The sequence below is a fragment of the Macrotis lagotis genome, chromosome 1 (assembly GCF_037893015.1).
Source record: "Macrotis lagotis isolate mMagLag1 chromosome 1, bilby.v1.9.chrom.fasta, whole genome shotgun sequence".
Lineage (NCBI taxonomy): Eukaryota > Metazoa > Chordata > Mammalia > Peramelemorphia > Peramelidae > Macrotis > Macrotis lagotis.
Window position 1 is genome coordinate 883,671,899 of NC_133658.1, and position 25,469 is coordinate 883,697,367.

Here is a 25,469-nt window from a genome sequence, read left to right on the forward strand (position 1 = left end):
ACTCATTTTCTTTTTTTTTTTTTTATTTATTTAAGGCAATGGGGTTAAGAATGACTTGCCCAAGGTCACACAGCTAGGCAATTATTAAGTGCCTGGGGGTAACTAGGTGGCAGTGAATAGAGCACTGGCCCTGGAGTCAGGAGGACCTGAGTTCAAATCCGGCCTCAGACACTTAACAACTGCCTAGCTGTGTGACCTTGGGCAAGCCACTTAACCCCATTGCCTTAAATAAATAAAATTTTTAAAAAAATTATCAAGTGTCTGAGGCCAAATTTAACCTCAGGTCCTTGCTGACTCCAGGGCTGGTATCTATCTACTCTGCCACCTAACTGCCCCCTCACTACCCATTTTCAAGTCACAGATACAAAATAGACCAGTGCCCAGGGATAGCATTCCAGGGAAAGGAGGAGTTGCAGGCTTAGGTAGTAGAGTGAGAGAGGATTAAGTTAAAAAGTAACAGAGGTGTGACTCAGATGGCAGGAGCAGAGTCCAAAGTCTGCAGAGGAATAACCAGGAGAGGAAAGCCAGACCAAAGGGAAGTATGCAATCTTGTCATTCTGATTCAGCAGAGCTTCCTAACTGGCTGAGACAGAGCTGCGGTTTACTGTAGTTCAGACTTAAACTCAGATCAAGAACTTGCAAAGTTCATGCCAGGGGAACATCAATCAGATTTTGCCCTAGATCAGTTGACTTTGGGAGCACTGACTTTGTAGGTCCCTAGTTAGAGCTGTCTCTTAATTGTGGAACAATGTAGCCCACAATTCCCCAAGAAAGTCACAATAGGACTGGTCAGACCTTCCCTCCCAGAAGTATACAAAGCCCAATAACAGGTCCTAAGTGAGGAAGCAGGCTAGAAGAACAAGCAAATGAAAAAAGAATCCCAACATTAAAAAAGAGAGAGAGAGAGAAAGAGAGTTATGATGATAGGGATCCCTAAGATACAAACCAAGTTAAAGAGAATAACTTCAAAATAACTACCAAAAGAGTAGCAAAAAACAAAAAACACAGTTTGGGTACAAAAGCAACTAGAATTCCTAGAAAATCTAAAGCAAGGAATTTTTTAAAGGAGTTTAAGAACATTATCTATAAGAATACTTGGGGAAAAATTGGAAGTGAAACAAGGGTTATAAATGAAAGAATAAAAAATGGAATTAGTGGTTTGACACAAGCATTACAAAACCTTGTCTAAACATCAATCTTTTAAAAAATATGAATGGATCATAGAAAAGCCAATAATGCCACAAAACAAGAAGTATTAAAACAAAATCAAAAGACTGAACAAAAGAAAAGAAGAAAATGTATGGTATCTCAATGCAAAAACAAACAACTGATTTTGAAAACAGATAGAGAAAAATTTTAAAGACACTGGACTGTCTGAATTCCATGACCAAAATAAAAGAATAAGACATCACATATGAAGACATTTTAAAGAAAAAACTGTTCAGATCTCCTAGGACCAGACGGCAAAATGAAAATAGAAAAAAATTACCCAGTTAACCTCCTGAAAATATGAAAGTCAAAATGAATAATCTCAAGTACTTTAGAGGCATAATCTAGAACTTCCAGACCAGTGAAAACATACTGCATGCAGACAGAAAGAAAGAATTCAAGTACCAAAGATTTACAGACAGGATTACATACAATTTAGCAACCACTACCACAAAGGAGCAGAGGGCATGGAATAATATTACGAAAGGTCCAGCAAAACTGAGAACTTTGGGGGTGGGAGTGGAGGTGTGGAGTACAGGAGTATAGGAGGGGAGATGAACTTTGGAGAAAACTGAAGTTCAAGGAATTAGGTAAAACATTCAAATGCACCCATAAACAAGGATAAACTACTTACATTGAAATTTGAAATGATTCATGTGTCCCCTCTGAACCCTATCAACATCAGATGTGTTCCTGTTGGTCTTGATCTTAAAAGAATGAAAAAATCAGGAGAAGGAATATATTGGCAGAATGGGGAAGGGAGGTTGAGTGGGAAAGGAAAGGAAGATTAGAGAAAATAATCTCATTTGATCAAAATGAGTAAGAAATCCATTCAAACAAGGAGGAGGGGAAGAGGGGAGAAACTTCTCACTATTCTCTAAACTGGTCAAAGGAGGGAAGAACACACACACACACACAAACACAAACACAGATGGATACAAAAACACATTTCTCTTAACAGGAGAAAAGGAAGGAAATGGGAGAAGGTAGAAATAGAGGGAGGATAGATTAAAGGAAGGTTTAATCCTCAGCAAAGCAAACTAAAGATGTATAAATGTATGTCTAGTTCTTTTTGAGATGGCAAAGAATGGGAATCTGAGGGGGTGTCCAAAAACTGAGGCATGGATGAATAAGTTATGGAACGAAGGCCATGGTTTTAATGAAACCTAAAAAGACTTGTATGAACTGATACAGAGTGAAGGAAGTAGAAGCAGGAGAACAATTTATACAGTGTTAATAATATGGTAAAAGCAAACAACTTTGAAAGAATATTGTATATATATATAGATATAGACATATAGATATATATTATATGTATTTGTATGTGCACGTGTGGATGTATAGATAGATATATTGGGATACTAATTTTGGAGAGCAATCTGGAATTATGCCCAAAGAATTATTATTATTGCCTATCTACTTTGACCCAGCAACACCAATAATACATTTGTTTCCAAAGATGATCAGGGAAAAAGGAAAAGAATTTAAATGTTCTAAAATGTTTTTAGCAGCTCTTGCTGTGGAGGCAAAGAATTAGAAATTGCAGGGATGCCTGTCATTTGGAGAAAGACTAAACAAGTTGATAAGTTAATATGTTCATATGATTGTGACTATGCTATAAGAAATGATGAGGTCAATGATCTTTAAAAAACATGGCTAGATTTGCAGAAAATATTGAAGAAAGAAATGAGAAGAACTAAGAAAATTTCTACAGGAACAGCAATATTATATTAAGAACAACTCTGGGTGAATAAGTTATTTGAACCCAAGTTAATCACGAAGGACTTTATGAAGATGTTATCTGTATCCAGAGAAAGAACTGATGTATAGAATGATACACACACACACACACACACACACACACACACACACAAATATATATGTAGATTATAAATACATACATATTTGTGTCTTAATGGTAGCTATCCCTAGGGTAGGGGGTGAAGAAAAAAAATAGCATCTATCATTCTAGGTATCTCCCAAGGAAACTTAAGGAATTAAAATACAGGCAAAAGAGAAACAGAAAGGCAAAAGAAAACATTATCCTGACTCATGAATGATTTATTTTGGCTTTTTTGCAAGGCAATAAAGGTAAGCGACTTGCCCAAGGTCACACAGCTAGGTAATGATTAAGTGTCTGAGGCTGGATTTAAACTGTGATCATCCTGACTCCAGGGCTGGTGCTCTAACCACTGCACCACCTAGCAGCCCCCTCATGAATGACTTTTTACAGTGACATCTTGTCCTGCTTTAATAACACTGCAAAAATTATAATAGGGAATACAATTACAAATACAATTATAAATCTGTAATATATAGATAATATATCACTATGATTGAGACAAATTACATGTGTTTGACTGTGGCTGATTAGACCAATATGAGCTTGGAATGCACAGATTGGGCAAAAATAGTCCTTGTGAACCACTGGGGTGAGTATTCTAAACTTATTTGTGTCACATTTCTTTTGAGTTGTTTCAATTTTTCCTTCCCCACAGAGCCCAGTCCCCTCATTAATGAGGGCACACTAGGCTGGGCAGACCTTTGCCAGTATCTCCCTTGCTGTACAATCAATTCTAAAGTTCTTAAGAGAGACCTTCAGGTGTCTTGGTATTGTTTCTTCTGATCCTCCTGTGAGTCCTTGCCCTGTGTGAGTTCTCCATAGAATAGTCTTTTTGGCAAGTGTACATCTGGCATTCTCAAAATATGGCCAACCCTTTGTAGTTGTGCTCTCTGTAGTAAAGTTTGAAAATCTGTCAATTTATCTGGAGAAAGGACTGGTGGTCTGGTATCTTCTCCTGCCAAGGGATCTTCAGAATCTTCCTAAGACAATTTAAATGGAAGCGATTCAGTTTCCTGACATGGAGCTGATAGACATCCAGGTTTCACAGGCATACAACAATGAGGTCAGAACAACAGTTCTGTAGACCTTCAGTTTGGTAGTTAGTCTAATACCTCTTTTCTCCCAACTTTCTTTAGCAGCCTCCCAAATACTAAGCTAGCTCTGACAATGCGTGTCAACCTTATTATCAATGTGTACTTCTCTGAAAAGTACACTACTAAGATAAGTGAACTACATTATTCAAAATTTCTCCATATGCTGTAACCAATGGTTCCACCTGTGGATAGTGTGGTAGTAGCTGATGGAGCACCTATGTTTTCCTGTTAATAGAAATGTGACACATGTTACATATATATGTATATATATATACACATACACACACATATATGTATATATTTCATATGACATACCAAAATAAAATCCAAATGGATACATAACCTAGACATAAAAGGCAACATGATAAGCTAATAAAAAGAGCAAAGAAATTACCTTTCAGATCTATAAACTGGGCATAGTTAATGACAAAACAAGACAATACTTTTTTTTAGTTTTTGCAAGGAAAAAATCCTTATACTTTTTTTTTTTAGTTTTTGCAAGGAAAACAAGACAATAAAATGGGTAATAACATTTTAGAGTTTTTGCAAATACAAAACCAATGAAGCCTCAATTAGAAGGGAAGGTGATAAGTAGGGGGAAAAAATCTTTGTAGCAAGTTTCTTGAATAAAGTTCTCATTTCCAAGTATTATAAAAATTGATTTAAATTTATAATCCATTTCCCAATTGATAAAAGATCAATAGATATGAATAGAAAGTTTTCAAAGAATTGCAATCTATCTGCATCCATATGAAAAATACTCCATATCATTAAAAATAAAAAACAGAATAGAAAAGGTGATAAGGAAATGACAAATGTTGGAGGGAATGCAAGAAAACATGGAGTTTTGATAGAAGTGAGAATTGGTTTACATGTTCTGGAAAACAATTTACACTTATGCTCAAAAAGTTATTGAACTCTGAATATTCTCTGACCCAACAAAATCACCTTACCCATACCTCAAAGAAGTCCAAGAAAGAAATGACCCATATGTATAAAATATTTATAGTAGCTTTTTTTTGTAGGTGCAAAGAACTGGAAATTAAGAGTGCTTCTCACTTATTGGTCAAGCAAAGCAGTATATGAAGGTAATGGAAAACTACTGGGTCATGAAAAATGAGAAAAGGGACTATTTCAGTGAAACCTGGGAAGACATATAAATGATGATATATATATATATAGAGAGATTATATATGTATATATGCATATACTAAGAATAATATATATGCTAACAACAACATTGTAAAGACAAAAGTCAGAGAGGTGATGGACTTAAAATGCACAATTAGACATAGGAAGCTGGCATAGGTTTTACCCTCAAAACTAATCTAGTCAACCAACTAGCATTCCTCCCAAAAGGAGTGAATGACAGGCTCATGACAGTGAAACTGCTACTTATAGGAAAGCAGTGATGCTAATTAGAGCTATGCTGATTAGTAATAAGGACATGATAAGGAGAGATGGGCTCAATATTTTCAAAGTGTTCTCAATAGTCCATCACCAATCAATACTGAAGCCACTGACCCTATATTTCAGATTGAAGTCAATCCCTCTCTAGTTAAATTTGCAACTGAAAAAGTTTTTGAATGCCATTAGGTTCTTCTCAAGTGGCAAAAGCACCTGGTACTATTCCAGCTGAAAATTAGAAGGTATGGAGAGGTTATTCCCCAGTAGTTCAAAGATGCTTTCTTTGTCCATCTCTATAAGTAAAAGGAAATAGATTGTTCTGTGACAATCACTGGGCAGGTGGGAAAGGGTGTCCTCGACTTAGTCATTACTGACAATTCTTGACAAGAGTCTTTTAATAGCCGGATCCTTCACATGGAAGACAGTCATCTTCTTGAGAGCCTATATGCCTTCAGAAAGTGTCAAGGAACAGCTGATACATGTAGAATGCCCACAATTTTGGGAGAAATGCCAGGAGCAGAAGAACAGAGTTGACCAAGGCCTTAGATAATGCCAGTCATTAGGGTTTGTGAAAAATTATGCCAACATTTGTCTGCTCGGAGAAGTTCATCAGTATCAAACATCAATTCCACAACATGTTTGCCTGGGTTCTGGATACTGGATTTTGCTATTGCACTTTCCCAGTCACCAAGGGAATGGATCAAGGCTTTGTGCTTGTTCCCATACCTCTTAGTATGAGGTTTTCAGCAGTGTTGTCAGATGCCTTCAATAAGGATGAACACAGCATCAAGACCAGTTACTGCGCTGATGGTAAATTGTTACAAGCCAAGCTGAAGGGGAGGGAGTGTTGGTACAGGATCTTCTGTTTGCAGAAAACTGTGCCCCCAATGCAGACTCTGAGGCTGAGATGCAACAAAGTATGGATTGATTCTCTGCTGCTTGTGCTCACCAAGAAAACACAGGTTCTCTACCAGCCAGAATTACAACATCCAAACATGGATCATTGGTCACAGCAAATTTTGATTACTGTTGATGAATTCATTTAACTTGGCAGTATATTTTCTGGGGATGCATACACTGTTTTTTTTTCTTAATTTTTTTGCTTATTTAAGGCAATGCGATTAAGTGACTTGCTCAAGGTCACACAGCTAGGCAATTATTAAATATCTGAGGTCGGATTTGAACTAAGGTACTTCTGACCCCAGGGTTGGTGCTCTATCCACTGCACAACCTAGCTGCCCTGATGCATACACTGTTAATGAGGTTGACGCACACATTGCCAGACCTAGCTCAGTGTCTGGGAGGCCCTAAAGGAAAGTATGGGGAAGAAGAGATATTAGACTGGCTACCAAACTGAAGGTCTATAAAGACCTTGTATTGACCTCATTGTTATATGTCTTTGAAACCTGGACATTCTACCAGTGTAGTATCAGGAAACTGAATTGATTCCATTTGAATTGTTTTAGGAAGATTCTGAAGACCACCTGACAAAATAAGGTACTAGACACTGAAGTCCCTTCTCAAGCTAAACGGCCAAAGCATTCAAACTCTGCCACTGAAACATAATTCTAAAGGCCTGGGCGTTGTTTGAATATCAAACATGTTTGTCAGGCAAGGCAAGTGCTCACACGGAGGTCAGGAGAAGCAATACAAGGACTCTCAAGTCTCTCTGAAGAACTTTGGAATCAGGACAACTAGGTGGGGGGGCAGCGGGTAGTGCACTGGTCCTGGAGTCAGTTGTAATTTTTAAAAAGGAAACATATATAAAAAAAGGATGTTAAAACCAATTATAATCATTTCAAACAGAAATTTAACCAATGTAAATCAATTGCTATTCATGAGACTAAAAGTTTAAAAACTATTGTAGCAAATAATATAGTTTCTTGTCAAGTAGACAGATATGCAGTCAAGGTCAAAACTGGTTTAAATTATGAACTCATTCATAAAATATTACTGTGAAGGATAGTAGATAATATACAATAATTGCCTAATTTAAAAAAAAAGCAGTGGAAGGGAAAAATCACTTTAAAGAAACTATAGAAACTAAGCAAAGTTATCTTGAAGGCATTTAAGGTTGAAACTGAAAGATAATAGAAAAAACTAGAAAAGGTCTACAAATATTTTTGTGTGGGATAAAAATCCACTTTAAACAAATATAGACTCCTCTGAGCAAAAAAAAAAGTTTATTTTGGCTTTTCTCAAGAAAAGGACACACTCCAAGTCTCACAAAGGTAGTGAAGATCAAGGAGTTGCCCCAAATTGACAGTCAAGCAAGAGTATATGGCCTAATGTGAGCCCCTCCTCCTTCCTATCATACCTATCGACTCATTGTTTAGTCTTCAGAATTACCTTCTACTTGTGAAAATCTACCCCAGCAACAAAGAAAAGAATGAAAGGTTTTCATAAAATATTATCTCACCAACAAGAAGGTGAGAATAACCTTCAGGATTATAACTACCTTACTGAAGTAATGTAACTTGGCTTGTAATGGAAGGTCTAGGAACAGTCTATCATCTTCCTTTTCAGTACTTATCATCAAACAAGAGGAGGCTTATGAGCTTCTTTGGAATACAAGGTCTTTCTCATGGGGGAAAAAAGTCTACTTACCCTTCTAGAAGTCAGTAAAAGTAGTCTTATCAAAAGTTAGGAGTGAGCCACCTGTCTGGAATACAAGGGGCTTTTTTCTAGAAATAGTTTAAGAATTATAGTTTGTTCTTTCTTTAATATTTCTTAACCCTGAGAGGATTTCACTAGGAATTTTAACCCTGAAATGGTTTTATTGGGAATATTCCACTCAATCCATCCTCTTTTTTCTTTATATAATATATATTTTGCATCCAAAGTCCTCTCACACTTTGATACCTTGATAGCCCTTGATACTATTCTCTCTTCCTATCCATTTGGGACCCATCTTCTTCTTGGAACCCCAAATAACCCATACACACACATAGACGCAATGGAGGAAGATGAACTCAGCCGGTTACTCTTTTTTCCCCTGAGACATTCAATATCTTTCTGTATCTGCAGAGTCCATTCCAACCCCCAATTTGGATGACTTGTTGAGATCTCCTCTTCTGGTAAAAGAACTTCTTAACATAACATCTTATCAGACAGACTCATATTTTTATCATTAGACCATGAAATTCTAGTGCTGTTACAATTCACATTTTGACTTACTGTCACATTGATATATATACTTTGCTTTAATAAAAATAAAACTTCTATAATTGTTTATAAGTGAATGTGTTGAAAATTATCAAGTTAACTTGAGCTTACAACATTTACATTAAATGATCATCTTAGTACAAAGACTGTTCATCAAGTGACATACAGTATTAACCTCTTGTTCTTCATTAAGATAATAACTCAAACATCCTTAACTAAAATAAATTCTTCTTTCTTACCAAAATATTTTCTAAGGTGATTCTTTTCCTGACAGACTCAACTGACTTACATTCCCTTCCTAAAGTAGAACGTGATACTGCTACTGCCTAGAAGTGTATTTTGAGATTATATAAACCTTTTTTTAATTCTTCTTACCTAAATATCCTTTTTCCTAGCATGAAATAAGAATAAAATCGAGGGATCTTAATTCCTCTCAAAACATATAGCTAACAGAAGAGGTTAAAACCACATGCTGGCCTATCTAGCTATTAAACTCCAATTGACCTAAAACTTCTACAGCAGATTGACCTTTAGCAATTTACTATAAAGATCCAAGACATCAAATATGTGTGTCTATGTGTGTATACACACACACATACATATATATATAAAACCACAAAAATTCCAATTACATATATATACATACATACACACACACACACACACACACACACATATATATATCTCATTGACAAGTTCTTATACAAACAATTCTCTGTAATAAACCTGTTTAATTAATTATTAACCATGGTTGAAATACAAATTATTACTTTTCAGAATTCATTCAATCCATTAGAATATCTTAAGGGTCTCTAAATTTAACAAAACAGTAATCAGTGTTAACACATTAAGAACTAGATTTCACAAAAGCAATCTTTCCATTATTACATTTATACCTGGACCTATAGATCTAGAGTAAGGTGCAACACATCATTTAAAAATTTCAGGGAACCCAGAGAGTTATGACCTTTGATAATTTCTCTCATTATTCCTACAAAGCAATCAATCATTAATTCCAGGTTTGATATCATTACAGTAAAATAGTTTATATTTCCAAAAGTAGATCACATGTTTGATAACACTCTTCAACATCTTACTCTGATAAGTCATCTAATTAGGATTACATAATTTTTAATTTCCTAATCATTTTCCAAAGTCCCTCATATTTATTCAACATTATTGGAAAGGGCATCTTGCAGTTAAGATATCCCTCCCAATCTCTTATACACTGAATTTAATGTGGGGGAAGAAATCTGCAATTTTTACTTCTTTAAAATTTAAACATTAAATTCTTAACCTACATGAAACATAAGGTTTTCATGCTGACCTCTCATTCTCTTAAAGCAAAACAAGACAACAGGTTCACTTATATGCTGAGTAAGATGTGCAGAACCAGAAAAACACTGTACACCCTAACAGCAACATGGGGGTAATGATGAACTTTGATGGACTTGCTCATTCCATCAGTGCAACAATCAGGGACAATTTGGGGCTGTCTACAATGGAGAACACTATCTGTATACAGAGAAAGAACTGTGGAGTTTGAACAAAGACCAAGGACAATTAACTTTAATTTAGAAAAAAAACTGATATCTTATTGTCTGATCTTGCTATCTCTTGCTATCTCTTATACTTTATGTTTCTTCCTTAAGGATATGATTTCTCTCTCACCACATTCAATTTAGATCAATGTATACCATGGAAACAATGTAAAGACTGGCAAATTGCCTTCTGTCGGGGGTGAGGGAGGGACATTAAATTGGGGGGAAATTATAAAACTCAAAAATAAATAAAATCTTTAAGTAAAGTTAACCTTATAATTAGGTATCTTTTATAAACCTCTTCTAAATTTGAGCTTTATAAGTTTATTTCTTCTTTCAAATATACTATTTTCAAAAACAAAGAAAATAAGATTCTCCATTAATTTAGTTTTATACAAATGATAATTTTAAAGTCCAATGTACTTTTTACCCATGCCAGTTAACATTGGCATTTACAATTAACATTTACTTATATAATTTCTTTTTCTTAAATAATAGATAATAAATAAGCTTACACTGATGTTACATATAAATATTCCCTTTTATAAGCATGAGGTGAAAAAACAAAGCCTTTCACAAATTCTCTGGGTCAAAAAGACCTTGAGATTATATATATATATATATATATATATCCTGTTGGAAAGGTATTCTCTAGTTTTCTCACAATTCTTTACAAATGTTAAACCTCAATTCATTCATTGTTTATTATTGTAACAATTTTAAATTCTCAAAAAAAGTTGTTTGAATCTGTTTTTATACAAAGTTTACTAATTATTCATTACATATTCCAATTTCATGTATATTCCCTTTACTCCCTAGAATTTTGCAACACAGAAAAATTCTTAAGACCAGTTTTTTATAATTACAAGATTTTCTTTATACTTTTCTTAAATTCCAAAAGTCATATTCAAAATAACCTTAAATCATTTTCTTTTCAAAGCCTTTTTAAAAAGTTTGTCAATTCCTTTTATCTTTATCAGTGCAATTCTAACATCTCAATGAGCTAACTTTATGAGAGCTTTCTATCCTCACTGACCAACATTTCTTAATATTGGATATTCTGGGGATTAGAGATTCCCCAGCATTTGAGATATCAAGGTAGTATGTACTAATTCTTTACCTTTTCTGTTTATTATTACTCACTCATCCCAGATTTTTTTCCAGTTACATGAACTATACTCCAAGCATATTTTGAATCAGTATAAAATACTACTTTCCCCTTGTTTAATAATTCTAAAGCTTGATTAAGAGCACATAACTTGGGGTGGCTAGGTGGCGCAGTGGATAAAGCACTGGCCCTGGAGTCAGGAGTACCTGGGTTCAAATCCAGTCTCAGACACTAAGACACTTAATAATTACCTAGCCGTGTGGCCTTGGGCAAGCCACTTAACCTCATTGCCTTGCAAAAACCTAAAAAAAAAGAGCACATAACTCACAAGTCTGTCCTGACAATAGTTTCTGGCAGACTCTCAGACTCCACCAAGGTCATTCTGTCCCTATCTATTATAGCATTTCCATTAATTCTTTTTCCTCCTATGATTCTAGAGGAGCCATAAAATATTAGAATAAAAAAATAAACTTTTTTTCTCTTTACAAACTCCTTAATTCAGTTTGCATGTATTTTAAGATTACTTTGTACAAAAGATTAGCACATTACAGAATTACCCAATTTGAAGAAACAATTAACATTTACCTAGCAGGCGGCTAGGTGGCGCAGTGGATAGAGCACTAGCCCTGGAAGTCAGAAGTACCTGAGTTCAGACCCCTTCTCAGACAATTAGATTGCCTAGCTGTGTGACCTTGGGCAGGTCACTTAACCCCATTGCCTTGCCAAAAAACCACCCCCCAAAAAAAAACATTTACCGAGCAATTGTTTTCATATTTAACTTTTTCATATTATAGGTTTTAATACTTCCCAATCAAGTCACTGCCAGATAAGCAAAAGTAGCAATTTAATGCAATTTTCAGATTACTCCAACCTCATTTAAACATATATCTCCATTTGAACTTTTAGCTTTCTATACTATCTTTTTTTCTTACATGAACCACCTCCCAAGGCTCCCAAAATTCCCAAATCAATCCTTTTACTTAGAAAACGTCAAACTTGCTCAAACCTTCTGTCTACATGCTTTAACCAATTTCCATACTTAACAAATGGTTCAAAAACCCCAATTGTCTCTATGCCTTGAATCTCTTCCCAGTTCTTTCAGAACCTCTTACTCAGACTATACAACTTACATTTTCCCTTAATATTCTGTTCCACTGTTCTTTTTTATTAACTTTTTGATTGCAATTAATATTGTCCTGAGTTAGATCCCCATAGTTTATTTAAAACTTTATTTTACAACTATAAAACCCACATACATAATTCCACTTTTTACATTTTTCCATTCAAAGGTTTTAATATTTAACACTTGATTTTAACTGGTAAAACTATTTATTTATTTGTTTATTTATTTATTTATTTATTTGCTAGGCAATGGGGTTCAGTGGCTTGCCCAAGGCCTCCAGGGCCAGTGCTCTATCCACTGCGCCACCTAGCCGCCCCCTGGTAAAACTTCTGAGAAGACAAACAGCTATTTTAAAAAAATCTCACAGCCTAATTGGAATATCCCCTGCTCCCCTCTTCAGATAGAATAAACCATATAATTTCTCTTATAAGGAGGCAGGTCCAAAATCTTTCCTGGGGGCTCTTCTGTTCTCAGATCCCCACTTGTTCCATTACTCTCTGTAATAATTAACATTACAAGAATATATACTGATAAATTCCTGAAACTATGTTACCGTATCATTCTGGTAAAAGATTAACTATTTAGTTTCCCTTTCCTGGCATTTCTATGTAATCAAATTATATACTTTAGAATTAGAGGGGCGGCTAGGTGGCACAGTAGATAGAGCACTGGATACAGCACTGGATAGAGCACCAGCCCTGAAGTCAGGAGTATCTGAGTTCAAATCCGGCCTCAGACACTTAATAATTACCTAGCCATGTGGCCTTGGGCAAGACACTTAACCTCATTGCCTTGCAAAAACCTAAAAAAAAAAAAAAAAAAAAAAATTAACCTGACTCTCTTCTCTTCTCTTTCTGAAATTTATTTCTCAAAAACTTTCTCAAATTAAAATTGCATTTCTTTCTATGATGTCTTCATTTAACATATAGTAATATCCACTGTCTCTTTCCTGTTTCTTTAACTTCAAAATAAGGTTCCTTTTAACCCTTATTTTACTAAGTCTTCATGAAACAATTCTCTCTATTATTAATTCGTCCTTTTTCTTAATAAATTCCCTTTTTGCTCCCATTTCCCTCCAAGTTTGAGAAATAACAACAACAACAACAACAACAACAACCCAGGCCAGTGCTCCAGAGAAAAGAAGCTGGGATGGGGAGGAGGGAGAGGAGGAGAAAGCATTCTGGAAACACAGAATCACAGCAAAGAAATGGGGACGAGAAACAGTCAACAGCATTTTATCATTTTCTGCACTTTTCCCTTTTTACTTTGGATTTCTTCCCCATTATTAAGTCCAGACCCTAGAGTTCTCAGCTGGCACAACCCTTCTGTCTTGTCCCTATGGCCCCTAACCGCTCAGACTTCTTTGGAATCTCTCTCTGCAAACTGTATTAATTGCTTGGGAGTATTTCCACCCTTGCCCTTTTTTCTGTACCCATCAGATTCAATCTGCAGATTTGATCTGCATGGGAGCAGCATGGGTTGGATCCATCCAGGGCTACACCTAGGCTTTTTCACACAAACTTATGGACTGTGGTACCATCTCTGGGTCTTCTCCTCTGGTGGGTTGTCTCCCTTATAGTGCTGCCTCCTGAGGTCCTCTATCTTTCAATTTTGCTCAAACTAAGTCTCTCTTTGGGATTTTTCCCTTGCTCCTTAAGGGATCTCCTGGGTGTTAAATCACAAGCTGCTGATAATATCCAACATAGCACATGCTTGTGTCTGTGATAAAAATCCACTTAAAAAAAATATAGAAACTCCTCTAAGCAAGGAAAAAAAAGTTTATTTTGGCTTTTCTTGAGAAAAGGGCACGCTCCAAGTCTCACAAAGGTAGTGGAGATCAAGGAGCTGCCCCAAATTGACAGTCAAGCAAGATTTATATGGCCTAATGTGATCCCCTCCTCCTCCTATCATCCCACTCTGTTAACTCATTGTTTAGTCTTCAGTTACATTCTACTTGTGAAAAGCCACCCCAGCAACAAAGAAAAGAATGAAAGGTTTTCATAAAATATTACTTCACCAACCTTCAGGATTATAACTATCTTTTTGAAGTAATGTAACTTGTCTTGGAATGCAAGGTCTAGGAACAGTCTACTTATCATCAAACAAGAGGAGGCTTATGAGCTTCTTTGGAATGCAAGGTTTTTTTCATGGGAAAAAGTCTACTATCCTTCTAGTAGTCAGTAAAAGTAGTCTTATCAAAAGTTAGGAAAGTGAGCCACCTGTTTGGAATACAAGGAGCTTTCTTCTAGAAATAATTTAAAAATAATAGTTTGTTCTTTCTTTAATATTTCTTTTTTTTGCGATCATATAAATTCTCTATTCTTATAAAAAAGGCAAAAAACCAAAACACTTGTTAGTGCAGCAGGCATTCCCATATCTAAGAAGATAACAGAGTTGTTTCCTCTCAGCTTGTGTTTGGGGAAAAGGGTTTGCGGTATTTGCAATACATTGTCAGCTGTTTCCCTCGGTTTACTTGGAGACGATGATCCACCATGTTCTGAATTTTTTCCAATCCAGCAGTAGTGAACAGAGTATCTAGTTCACCTTGTGTGAAGAAGTAAACTCTGGTACCATCACCTCTCACATAAAAATTTTCAGACAAACATCGACCTGTTTTAAATCGGAGTTGAGCCATATCATAACGGCCATAATCTCGCAAAAGAATCATCCCTCCAGGTTTCAGAAGACAGTTCAGCCGACTGATGGCATTCTGCATCTTGTCTGGGACAACTGATGAAAGGATAAAGATGAGCATAATGATATCAAGAGTCGCCCTGGGCACTGGGTAATTCTTATCCTCATCACACAGATCATGAACAAAGGCAAAACATCAGGAAGAATCATATTCTGAATTTGTCCGGACAAGATCTAAAGTTGTGGTAGAGAAGTCACAGCAATAAACAAAGAGTCCTGGATCATTGTTAGTATGTAAAATTGGAAAGACTGTGTTTCCCACACCACAGCCAACCTCTAGTATGTGGTAGGTGGCTGAGGAACCAGGAAAGTCATTAGTGTTTATATCCAGATGCTCGAATTGCTGAGTTGCCTCATCTATGGGGTATTTCTTCTGCTCTTTGTGATCAAGGTTGTGTGAAAAAGTTTTATGTTGTTCTTGAGTATTAGATACTATCAATCCAAGTCCATCTTTAGAGCCTCTGTGTTCCATTATTTCATGGTCAATATCTTTTAATGGTAAGTCCTTTACGTTACTTTGGTTCTGGCAAGGAATCAGTTCAGGAAATTCAGTAAAAAGCCAGTGTCTATCTTTGAAAAACCCATTTTCATGAATTTTGTAGAAGTCATTCCAGTATTCATGTGCATTGATCTCATATTCAACTTGCTTTTCGGGCGTCACTCTCTGGGTGCTGTTCTCCCAGACTTTCCTCTCCACCGCCGCCTCCTCTCTTTAATATTTCTTAACCCTGAAAGGATTTCACTAGGAATATTAACCCTGAAATGGTTTTATTGGGAATATTTCACTCATTTTTTATAACACATACTTTACATTATTTTAAGGAAACTGTAACACCCAGGAGCCCAAATGCTTCTTCGTGACACAATGAAAAACAAATGACAACTTCTGGCCAAGATGGCGGAGAGAAGACAGGCACAGTTCTAAAGTCTCCTGATCTCTTCCCCATCTATCACATGAAACAAACCTCTTAAAAGAAAACTGACCCACAAAACCCAGAAAGAAAAGCCAGGAGAAAGAACATCTACCTCGGGATTTGTCCCCGGAAGCAGCTTTGGCCGAATTCTGGCAGGTGAGTCTAGGCTCAGAGGGAGGATCAGCCCTGGATCAGCCAGATCAGCGGCTGGATTGGAACCAGGAGTCTGGGGGCCCGCGAGCCGGACTTGCTGGATCAGTGGTGGGGCTGGACCACGGGAGCATTAGTCGGCGGGAGAGCGGAGGCACTGGTGTTGGAGCTGTCCCCCAGGAGATCCTGGAGAGGGCTAGGGGGAGAGTTCTGGAGCAGGAAGGCTTCTGACACCATCCCCGGGCCCCTCTGGTCTGAGTCCCATTACAACTCAGACTTCTTCCCTTACAAACAAATGCAAACTACTTCTGCCTCAGGCCCAGGTGTGTGAGCAGAAGAACCAGCCCAGCTGAGGAATGACCTCAGGCCAGGGTAAAGCCCACCACTGATTGAAGGCAAAAGAATTCAATAGCTTCAACTCCTCCCTTCAAGGAAAGGGAGAAGGCCTCAGCCAAGGTCACAGACACTCCAGAGAAAGCAACCAACACCTCCTACTGGCCAGCCAGAGGAACTGCACTCAGGGAGTAAAGCCTTTAGCGATCCCAAGCCCCAGGAACCAGCTCCTCCCCCCAACTCAGGTCTTAGCAAAAAGAAGAAGGGTCAGTGGAAAGGTGGATCCATAGAAAAATTCTTGGAAGGGAAAGACCCTAACTCAGAGAGGCCTGGAACCTCTGAGGAGAATACAATCTGGTCTCCAGCGCAGAAAGACTTCCTTGAAGAAATAAGGAAGGAGTTTAAAAATCAACTGGAAAATTTGGGAGAGACAATTAATACCTTGCAACAAGAAAACAAAACCTTAGAAAGTACAATTGGACAAATACAAAATGAGAATAAATCTCTCAGATCTTCAAATGGGCAAATGCAAAAAGAAATTAATTCTCTCAAAACATCAATTGGTCAAATGGAAAGCTCTTTCAAAAGTAGAATTGACCAATTAGAAAAGGAGTTGCAAAAGGTTAATGAAGAAAACTCCTCCCCCCAAAAAAAGAATGGAGTCTACAGAAACTAATGACTCCATAAGACAGCAAGAGTCAGTTAAACAAAATCAAAAAATAGAAAAAATAGAAGCAAATGTAAAATACCTCATCAACAAAACCACTGACCTCAAGAATAGATCAAGGAGGGGCAACCTGAAAATTATAGGACTTTCTGAAAACATTGAAGAGAAAAAAAAGCCTGGACTTAATATTACAGGATCTAGTGATGGAAAACTGCCCTGATATCATGGAATTGGAGGGCAAAGTAGTTATTGAAAGAGTACATCGATCCCCACCAGAAAAAGATCCTAAAAAGAAAACACCAAGGAATGTTGTGGCCAAACTCCAGAACTATCAGATAAAAGAGAAAATCCTGCAAGCAGCCAGAAAGAAACAATGTAAATATCAAGGAGCCACAGTAAGGATCACGCAGGACCTGGCTGCATCAACATTAAGGGATCGAAGGGCCTGGAACGAGATATTTCGAAGAGTAAGGGAGCTTGGAATGCAGCCAAGAATCTACTTTCCTGCAAAGCTGAGCCTTCTCTTCCAGGGAAAAAGATGGACATTTAACAAAATGGAAGAATGCCAAAAATTTCTGATGAAAAGACCAGAGCTAAACAGAAAATTTGGACATCAAACAGGAGGTTCAAGAGACACATGAAAAGGTAAAAATAAAAATAGTGGTGGTAAAAGGAAAAAAAAATGCAATCCAGTAAATTCAAAGTGGCTATATCCTAGCATGGGGGGAACAATGATTCTCATAAATCTTGAGAATTGTAACTCTAACAGAGAGAATATACCTAGCCAGAAATGATGGACATTCATGACCTATGCACAAGACTGCTATCTTTAACCCCCACTTGGGAGAAAGATCCTAATAACTCTCAGGAATTTTGACTCTATTCGATAGAATATACTGAATTAGAATGGACAGACACTCAGAATTTTCTCTGACTTAGATAGAATGATCTAAAAAACACTACCTCCTTAAAAAGGGGGACAGGAAAGAGACTGGAGGAGGGAGGGGAGTGAATGGGTTAAATGCCATTACACTAAGAGGTACAAAAAAACCTATGGTAATAGAGGGGAAGAAGGGAGCAGAGCAGAAACACCTGAATCTTCTTCTCATCAGACTTGGCTTAAAGTCAACCTACAGTTAACTTATAAAACATCTAACCTTTCAAGTATTAAAAGGGGAAAAGGGGGGGGACAGAGAAAGGGAAGGAGAGTGGGGAAAAAAGGGGAAATAACAAAAGGAAGGGAAGGGAAAAGGGGAAAGGGGAAAGAAAGGGGAGGGTGTGATATAGGAGGGCAAACACACTGAAGGGGGTGGTATTCAGAAACAAAATACTGGGGAATACGGATAAAGCGGGGAGAAAGGGGGAAAAATACAAACGGAGGGAAGATAGCACAGAGGGCAATAAAAAATTAGTAATTTTAACCTTGAATGTGAATGGGATGAACTCTCCCTTAAAATGTAAGCAAATAGCAGAGTGGATTAAAAACCAGAATCCTACAATATGCTGCTTACAAGAAACTCATTTGAAGCAGAGAGATACATATAGAGTAAAGGTAAAAGGTTGGAGCAAAATATATTTTGCTTCAGCTGAAGTAAAAAAAGCAGGGGTAGCAATCCTTATCTCAGACAAAGCAGCAGCAAAAACAGATAGTGTTAAAAGAGATAAGAAAGGAAACTTTATCCTCCTAAAAAGTACCATAGACAATAAAGTCATTTCAATATTGAATATATATGCACCCAGTGGGATAGCACCCAAATTCTTAGAGGACAAGCTGAAAGAACTACAGGAAGATATAGACAGCAAAACTCTACTAGTGGGAGACCTCAACCTCCCACTATCAGATCTAGATAAACTGAATCATAAAACAAACAAGAAAGAAGTTAAAGGAGGTAAATAGATTGTTAGAAAAATTGGATATGGTAGACTTATGGAGGAAACTGGATGGGGATAGAAAGGAATATACCTTTTTTCTCTGCAGTACATGGAACTTATACAAAAAGTGACCATGTACTAGGACATAAAAAGCTAATGATCAACTGCAGAAAGGCAGAAATAGTGAATACATCTTTCTCAGATCACAATGCAATAAAAAGTCATATGTAATACTGGGCCAAGGAGATATAGACCCAGAACAAATTGGAAACTGAATAACCCCATTTTAAAAAATGAGTGGACCAAAAAACAAATTACAGAAAGAATTAACCATTTTATCCTACATAATGATAATAATGAAACAACATACCAAAACCTATGGGATTCATTCAAAGCGACTCTCAGGGGATATATTATAGCTCTAAATGCTTACATGAATAAATTGGAGAAAGAGGAAATCAATGAACTAAACATGCAACTAAAAAAATTAGAGAATGAACAAATCAAAAATCCCCAATTAAATACTAAATTAGAAATTTTAAAAATTAAAGGAGAAATTAATAAAATTGAAAGCAAAAAACTATTGAATTAATAAATAAAACTAAAAGTTGATATTATGAAAAAACCAATAAAATTGATAAACCTCTGGTCAATTTGAATAAAAAAAAGAAAGAAAACCAAATTGCTAGTATCATAAATGAAAAAGGTGAACTCACATCCAATGAGGAGGAAATTAAAGTAATAATTCAAAATTATTTTGCCCAACTCTATGCCAATAAATTGGATAATCTAAGTGAAATGGATGAATATTTACAAAAATATAAGCTGCCCACGTTAAATGAAGAAGAGATTAAATACCTAAACAACCCTATCTCAGAAAAAGAAATTCAACAAGCCATTATTGAACTCCCTAAAAAAAAAATCTTCAGGGCATGATGGATTCACAAGTGAATTCTACCAAACATTTAAGGAACAATTGGTTCCAATCCTATATAAACTCTTTGGAAAAATAGGGAAAGATGGAACTCTGCCTAACTCTTTCTATGAAACCAATAGTACTGTTACCTAAACCAGGAAGAGTTAAAACAGAGAAAGAAAATTATAGACCTATTTCCCTGATGAGTATAGATGCAAAAATCCTAAATAAAATCTTAGCAAAACAATTACAACAAGTCATCACTAGGATAAGACATTATGATCAAGTAGGATTTATTCTAGGAATGCAGGGTTGGTTCAATATTAGGAAAAGTGTTAGTATACTCAATTATATCAACAACAAACCTACCAGAAAACATATGATCATATCAATAGATGCTGAAAAAGCTTTTGACAAAAATACAGCAACCATTCCTATTAAAAACACTAGAGAGTGTAGGAATAAATGGACTGTTCCTAAAAATAATTAGCAGTATCTATCTGAAACCATCAACAAGCATTATATTCAATGGGGAGAGGCTAGAGGCATTCCCAATAAGATCAGGGGTGAAACAAGGGTGCCCATTATCACCACTACTATTCAATATTGTATTAGAAATGTTAGCATCAGCAATTAGAGAAGAAAAAGAAATTGAAGGAATTAGAATTGGGAAGGAAGAGACAAAACTCTCACTCTTTGCAGATGATATGATGGTCTACCTAGAGAATCCCAAAAAACTAAAATCCCTAAAAAACTACTGGAAACAATTAGCAATTTTAGCAAAGTTGCAGGTTATAAAATAGACCCTCATAAATCCTCAACTTTTCTACATATGTCTAGCAAGAAACAGCAGGAAGAGCTAGAAAGAGAAATCCCATTCAAAGTAACCTCAGACAATATAAAATACTTGGGAGTCTATTTGCCAAGACAGACTCAGAATCTTTTTGAAAACAATTATAAAACACTTCTCACACAAATTAAATCAGATTTAAATAACTGGGCAAATATCAACTGCTCATGGATAGGTAGAGCTAATATAATAAAAATGACAATTCTACCAAAACTAAACTATTTGTTTAGTGCCCTACCAATCAAAATTCCAAAAAATTACTTTAACGAGTTAGAAAAAATTGTAAGTAAATTCATATGGAGAAATAAAAAGTCAAGAATTGCTAGGAGCTTAATGAAAAAAAGTTCAAAATAAGGTGGCTGATCTAAAATTATATTTATATATATTTATATATATTTATATTATAAGGTGGCTGATCTAAAATTATATTTATATATATTTATATATATTTATATTATAAAGCATCAGTCATCAAAACTGTGGTATTGGCTAAGAAATAGAGTGGTGGACCAGTGGAATAGACTAGGCGTAAAAGCAGGAGATGATTATAGTAATCTGCTGTTTGATAAACCCAAAGAGTGCAGCCATTGGGATAAAAACTCCCTCTTTGATAAAAACTGCTGGGATAATTGGAAGTTAGTATGGAAGAAACTTAGATTAGACCAACACATCACACCCTTTACCAAGATAAGATCCAAATGGTTACAGGACATAGACATAAAAAACAATACCATAAGCAAATTAGAAGATCAAGGACTAGTCTACCTGTGAGGTCTATGGAAAGGGGAACAGTTTATGACTAAGGAAGAGTTGGAGAACATCACCAAAAACCAATTAGATGATTTTGATTACATTAAAAAGCTTTTGCTCAGATAAAACCAATGTAACCAAGATCAAAAGAAATGTAGTAAATTGGGAAATAATCTTTACAACTAATGATTCTGACAAAGGACTCATTTCTAAAATATGCAGAGAACTGAGTCATATTTTTAAAACAAAAAGCCATTCCCCAATTGACAAATGGTCAAAGGATATGCAAAGGCAATTTACAGATGAGGAGGTCAAAGTAATCCATAGCCATGTGAAAAAATGCTCTAAATCATTAATTATTAGAGAAATGCAAATTAAAGCTTCTCTGAGGTATCACCTCACACCTCTTAGATTGGCCAGTATGACCAGGAAGGATAATGATCATTGTTGGAAGGGATGTGGGAAATCTGGGACACTATTACACTGTGGGTGGAGCTGTGAACTCATCCAACCTTTCTGGAGAGTTATTTGGAACTATGCCCAAAGGGCAACAAAAATGTGCATACCCTTTGACCCAGCAATACCACTACTGGGTCTATACCCAGAAGAGATGAGGGAAAAGGGTAAAAACATTACTTGCACAAAAATATTTATAGCAGCCCTGTTTGTGGTGGCAAAGAATTAGAAATCCAGTAAATGTCCTTCAATTGGGGAATGGCTTAGCAAACTGTGGTATATGTATGTCATGGAACACTATTGTTCTATTAGAAACCAGGAGGGATAGGATTTCAGGGAAACCTGGAGGGATTTGCATGAACTGATGCTGAGTGAGATGAGCAGAACCAGAAAAACACTGTACACCCTAACAGCAACATGGGAGTGATGATCAAACTTGAAGGACTTGCTCATTCCATCAGTGCAACAATTGGGAACAATTTTGGGCTGTCTGCAAAGGAGAGTACCATCTGTATCCAGATAAGGAGCTGTGGAGTTTGAAGAAAGTTAAAGGACTGTTCGCTTTAATTTAGAAAAAAAAACAGATAGCTTATTGTCTGATCTTGTTACTTCCTAGACTTCTCTTCTCTTTAAGGATATGATTTTTCTCTCATCACACCCAATTTGGATCAAGGTACAACATGGAAACAAAATAAAGACTGACAGAGTGCTATCTGAGGGGGGGTGTGGGTGGGGGTGGGGAGGGAAGCAAGATTGGGGGAAAATTGTAATACTCAAATAATATCTTTAATAAAAATAAATTTAACAACAAAAAAAAGAAAACAAAGGCAATGAACTTTGGTCACAAAAGCCTAATCTGATGATTCGACATCAACATTTCTTTCATTACAGTAACAACTCCCCCCCACACTTTTTTTTTGTTTTTGTTTTTTTGTTTTTAGGTTTTTGCAAGGCAATGGGGGTTAAGTGGCTTGCCCAAAGTCACACAGCTAGGTAATTATTAAGTGTCTGATGCCAGATTCATGTACTCCTGATTCCAGAGCCAGTGCTCCATCCACTGTGCCACTTAGCTGCCTCTTCCCCCCACTTTTTAATGAAAATATTAAACATTTGGATTTAAAGGTGGCTGTATATATACATATACATATGCAAATATAGATTTTGAAGCTGAAAGTATAACTTAATTTGATTCAAAACAACTGATGTGGGGCGGCTAGGTGGTGCAATGGATAAAGCACCAACCCTGGAGTCAGGAGTACCTGGGTTTGAATCTGGTCTCAGACACTTAATAATTACCTAGCTGTGTGGCCTTGCAAAAACCAAAAAAAAAAACAATTGATGTGTTGAGAGAAGGTAGTGGCACAATGAACAGAGTACTGGCCCTGGAGTCAGGAGGACCTGAGTTCAAATTTGACTTGAGACACTTAATAACTATCTAGCTGTATGACTTTGGATAAATCACTTAACCCCATTGGTGTTTTTAAATCCTGCTGATTTAAATAGACATATAGTGACCCCATTTGTATGAGATTCTGAAGATGATCCTATTGCTTTTTCTCAGCTGGCCCAGTGAAATTTTAACAAAACCTCCAGGGAAGTTTCAGGCAGTTCTAAGTATTCTAGGCAATAGATCTGTGAAGAGAAAATGGGATCCCTGATTTCACTGCTATGATATGAAAATCCTCCTTGCAAAGGCTTAATGGATAGAGCTCTGGGTCTGGATTCACTTAGATCTGAGTACAAATCTTGATTCAGGCACTTAAGAGCTGTATGATCCTAGAAAAATCACTTAGACTCAGTATGCATCAATTTTCTCAGCTGTAAAAAGGGGTCAATAAGAGCACCTATTTCCTAGTGTTTTTGTGAGGATCAAGTGAAATCTCTATAAAGCAATTAGCACAGTACCTAACCGATATAAGTGCTCAATAAATATTTATTCCCTCCTTCTCTTTTGCCTTTTATGCTCCTTTTTTGGAAAAATAATCACTGAGAGCAACACATTCAGAGTTGTTGAGCTCTTAGAAAAATGTCTTTAGCCTGGGACTTAAGACTCCTAAGGCTACAAATCATTATTATTTTATGAATGTCATCAGTGCCCTGAGCTCACAGCAGTTCACACAGCAGCTCCAAGCCTCCACTGCAAGGTCCAATTTAGGTCATAGTGACCCAGGACCCTGGAGGATATCAGTTTGCTATCAACATTTCCTGTTGGGTCCTTCATGTGTCCTTCATCTGAAGACTAGCCCAATAAAGAAAGGAGAGACTCAACATTGATGATGATGATGATGTTTGTCCTTCATTCTCAAAGAAGATCATGACATCAGGAAGGTGATGGCATGACAAGCACATGAGTTGGATTTGAGTGCACAAAGTTCACCAGCATCACTTTCTCCTCCAGTGGGTCCAGTGGCTAGATATGAATCAGAACCATCGGAGATGACCCTAGGTTGGCTATAGCAGCCTACCAACTAGGACACTGAGGAAGACCGAGCTGCATCAGTAAAAGGAGGATGCAGGCCAAAGAAGTCGGGGGTCCTGATGCTAAGAAAGTACAGCCGTGTAAACTGTAGGCAAGATAGGGTTCCCAAACACTGGTTTGTTTTGCTCAATTTAAGAACTACTCCTCCTCACAGACCCCTCGTCCGACCCTTGTGTAGGCCGTCTCTTTCCTGGGCCTTCCCTAATCATCTACAAATGCCATATGATCTTTCTCCTATCAATTCACCTTGACTACTGGTCCAAAGCTGTCTCTGAGCTTCCTTGGGCACCACAGAATAGCAACTGTCCATTAACAATAATAACTGACAGGTATAGAGCTCTTGAGAATTCACACCAAACGGGCAGCTGGGTGGCACAGTGGATACAGCACGGACGCTGGAGTCTGGAGGACCTGAGTTCAAATCCAACCTCAGATGCTTAATAATTACCTAGTTGTGTAGACTTAAAATAAAATAAAAATTAAATAAAATTTACAGCAAGAATCGTAAGCAGCCTCACGCTACCTCTGGGATGGCGAGGAAAGGTATCCTTGCGCTCATTCAGAGCCACTCATCAATGGTCTGCACCACCCCCGAGGTCCAGCTCTGCCCAGCAGGTGACCGTACACTGGCCGGCTGAGGCTGGCCCTCGGGGGTGCTCGGGGGCCCCTCCTGGGCGGGGGCGGGGGATGCCTGCCATACCTCCGGCGGGGTCTTAAAGCAGAAGGTCCAGGGCGGCTCGGGCCTCGCGCTTCTGGGGCGCAGAGGCGGCGGCCCTCGGGGAGCCTCTGCTCTCCCTCCGGCCGCGTGGCGGGGCTGGGCGGGGCCGGGTGCGCGCGCAGCCACGCCCCGCCGCTGATTGGCGGTTTCTCCGGCCTCACATCCGGGCACAGAGAGAGG

General features: G+C 37.2%; 1 protein-coding gene and 1 pseudogene across 5 annotated transcripts in view; both read right to left on the reverse strand.

Annotated features, from left to right (window-relative positions):
• The window catches only part of LOC141509173 (retinoid-binding protein 7), an 81,142-nt gene that overhangs the window by 55,545 nt on the left and 128 nt on the right, over window positions 1-25,469 (reverse strand). Inside the window, exon 1 of one of the 5 annotated variants that reach the window (XM_074218494.1) lies at window positions 24,818-25,043. The exons of 2 other annotated variants lie outside the window; for them this stretch is intronic. In XM_074218494.1, the coding sequence (XP_074074595.1) occupies window positions 24,818-24,881 (64 nt within the window). In that variant the 5' untranslated portion in view covers window positions 24,882-25,043. Of the gene's footprint in view, window positions 1-24,817; window positions 25,044-25,271; window positions 25,372-25,469 lie in introns of those variants that run through there. 2 more of the 5 variants (XM_074218499.1, XM_074218493.1) reach the window with 2 other exon arrangements.
• On the reverse strand, window positions 1,309-17,461 carry LOC141509172 (tRNA N(3)-cytidine methyltransferase METTL2B pseudogene; annotated as a pseudogene).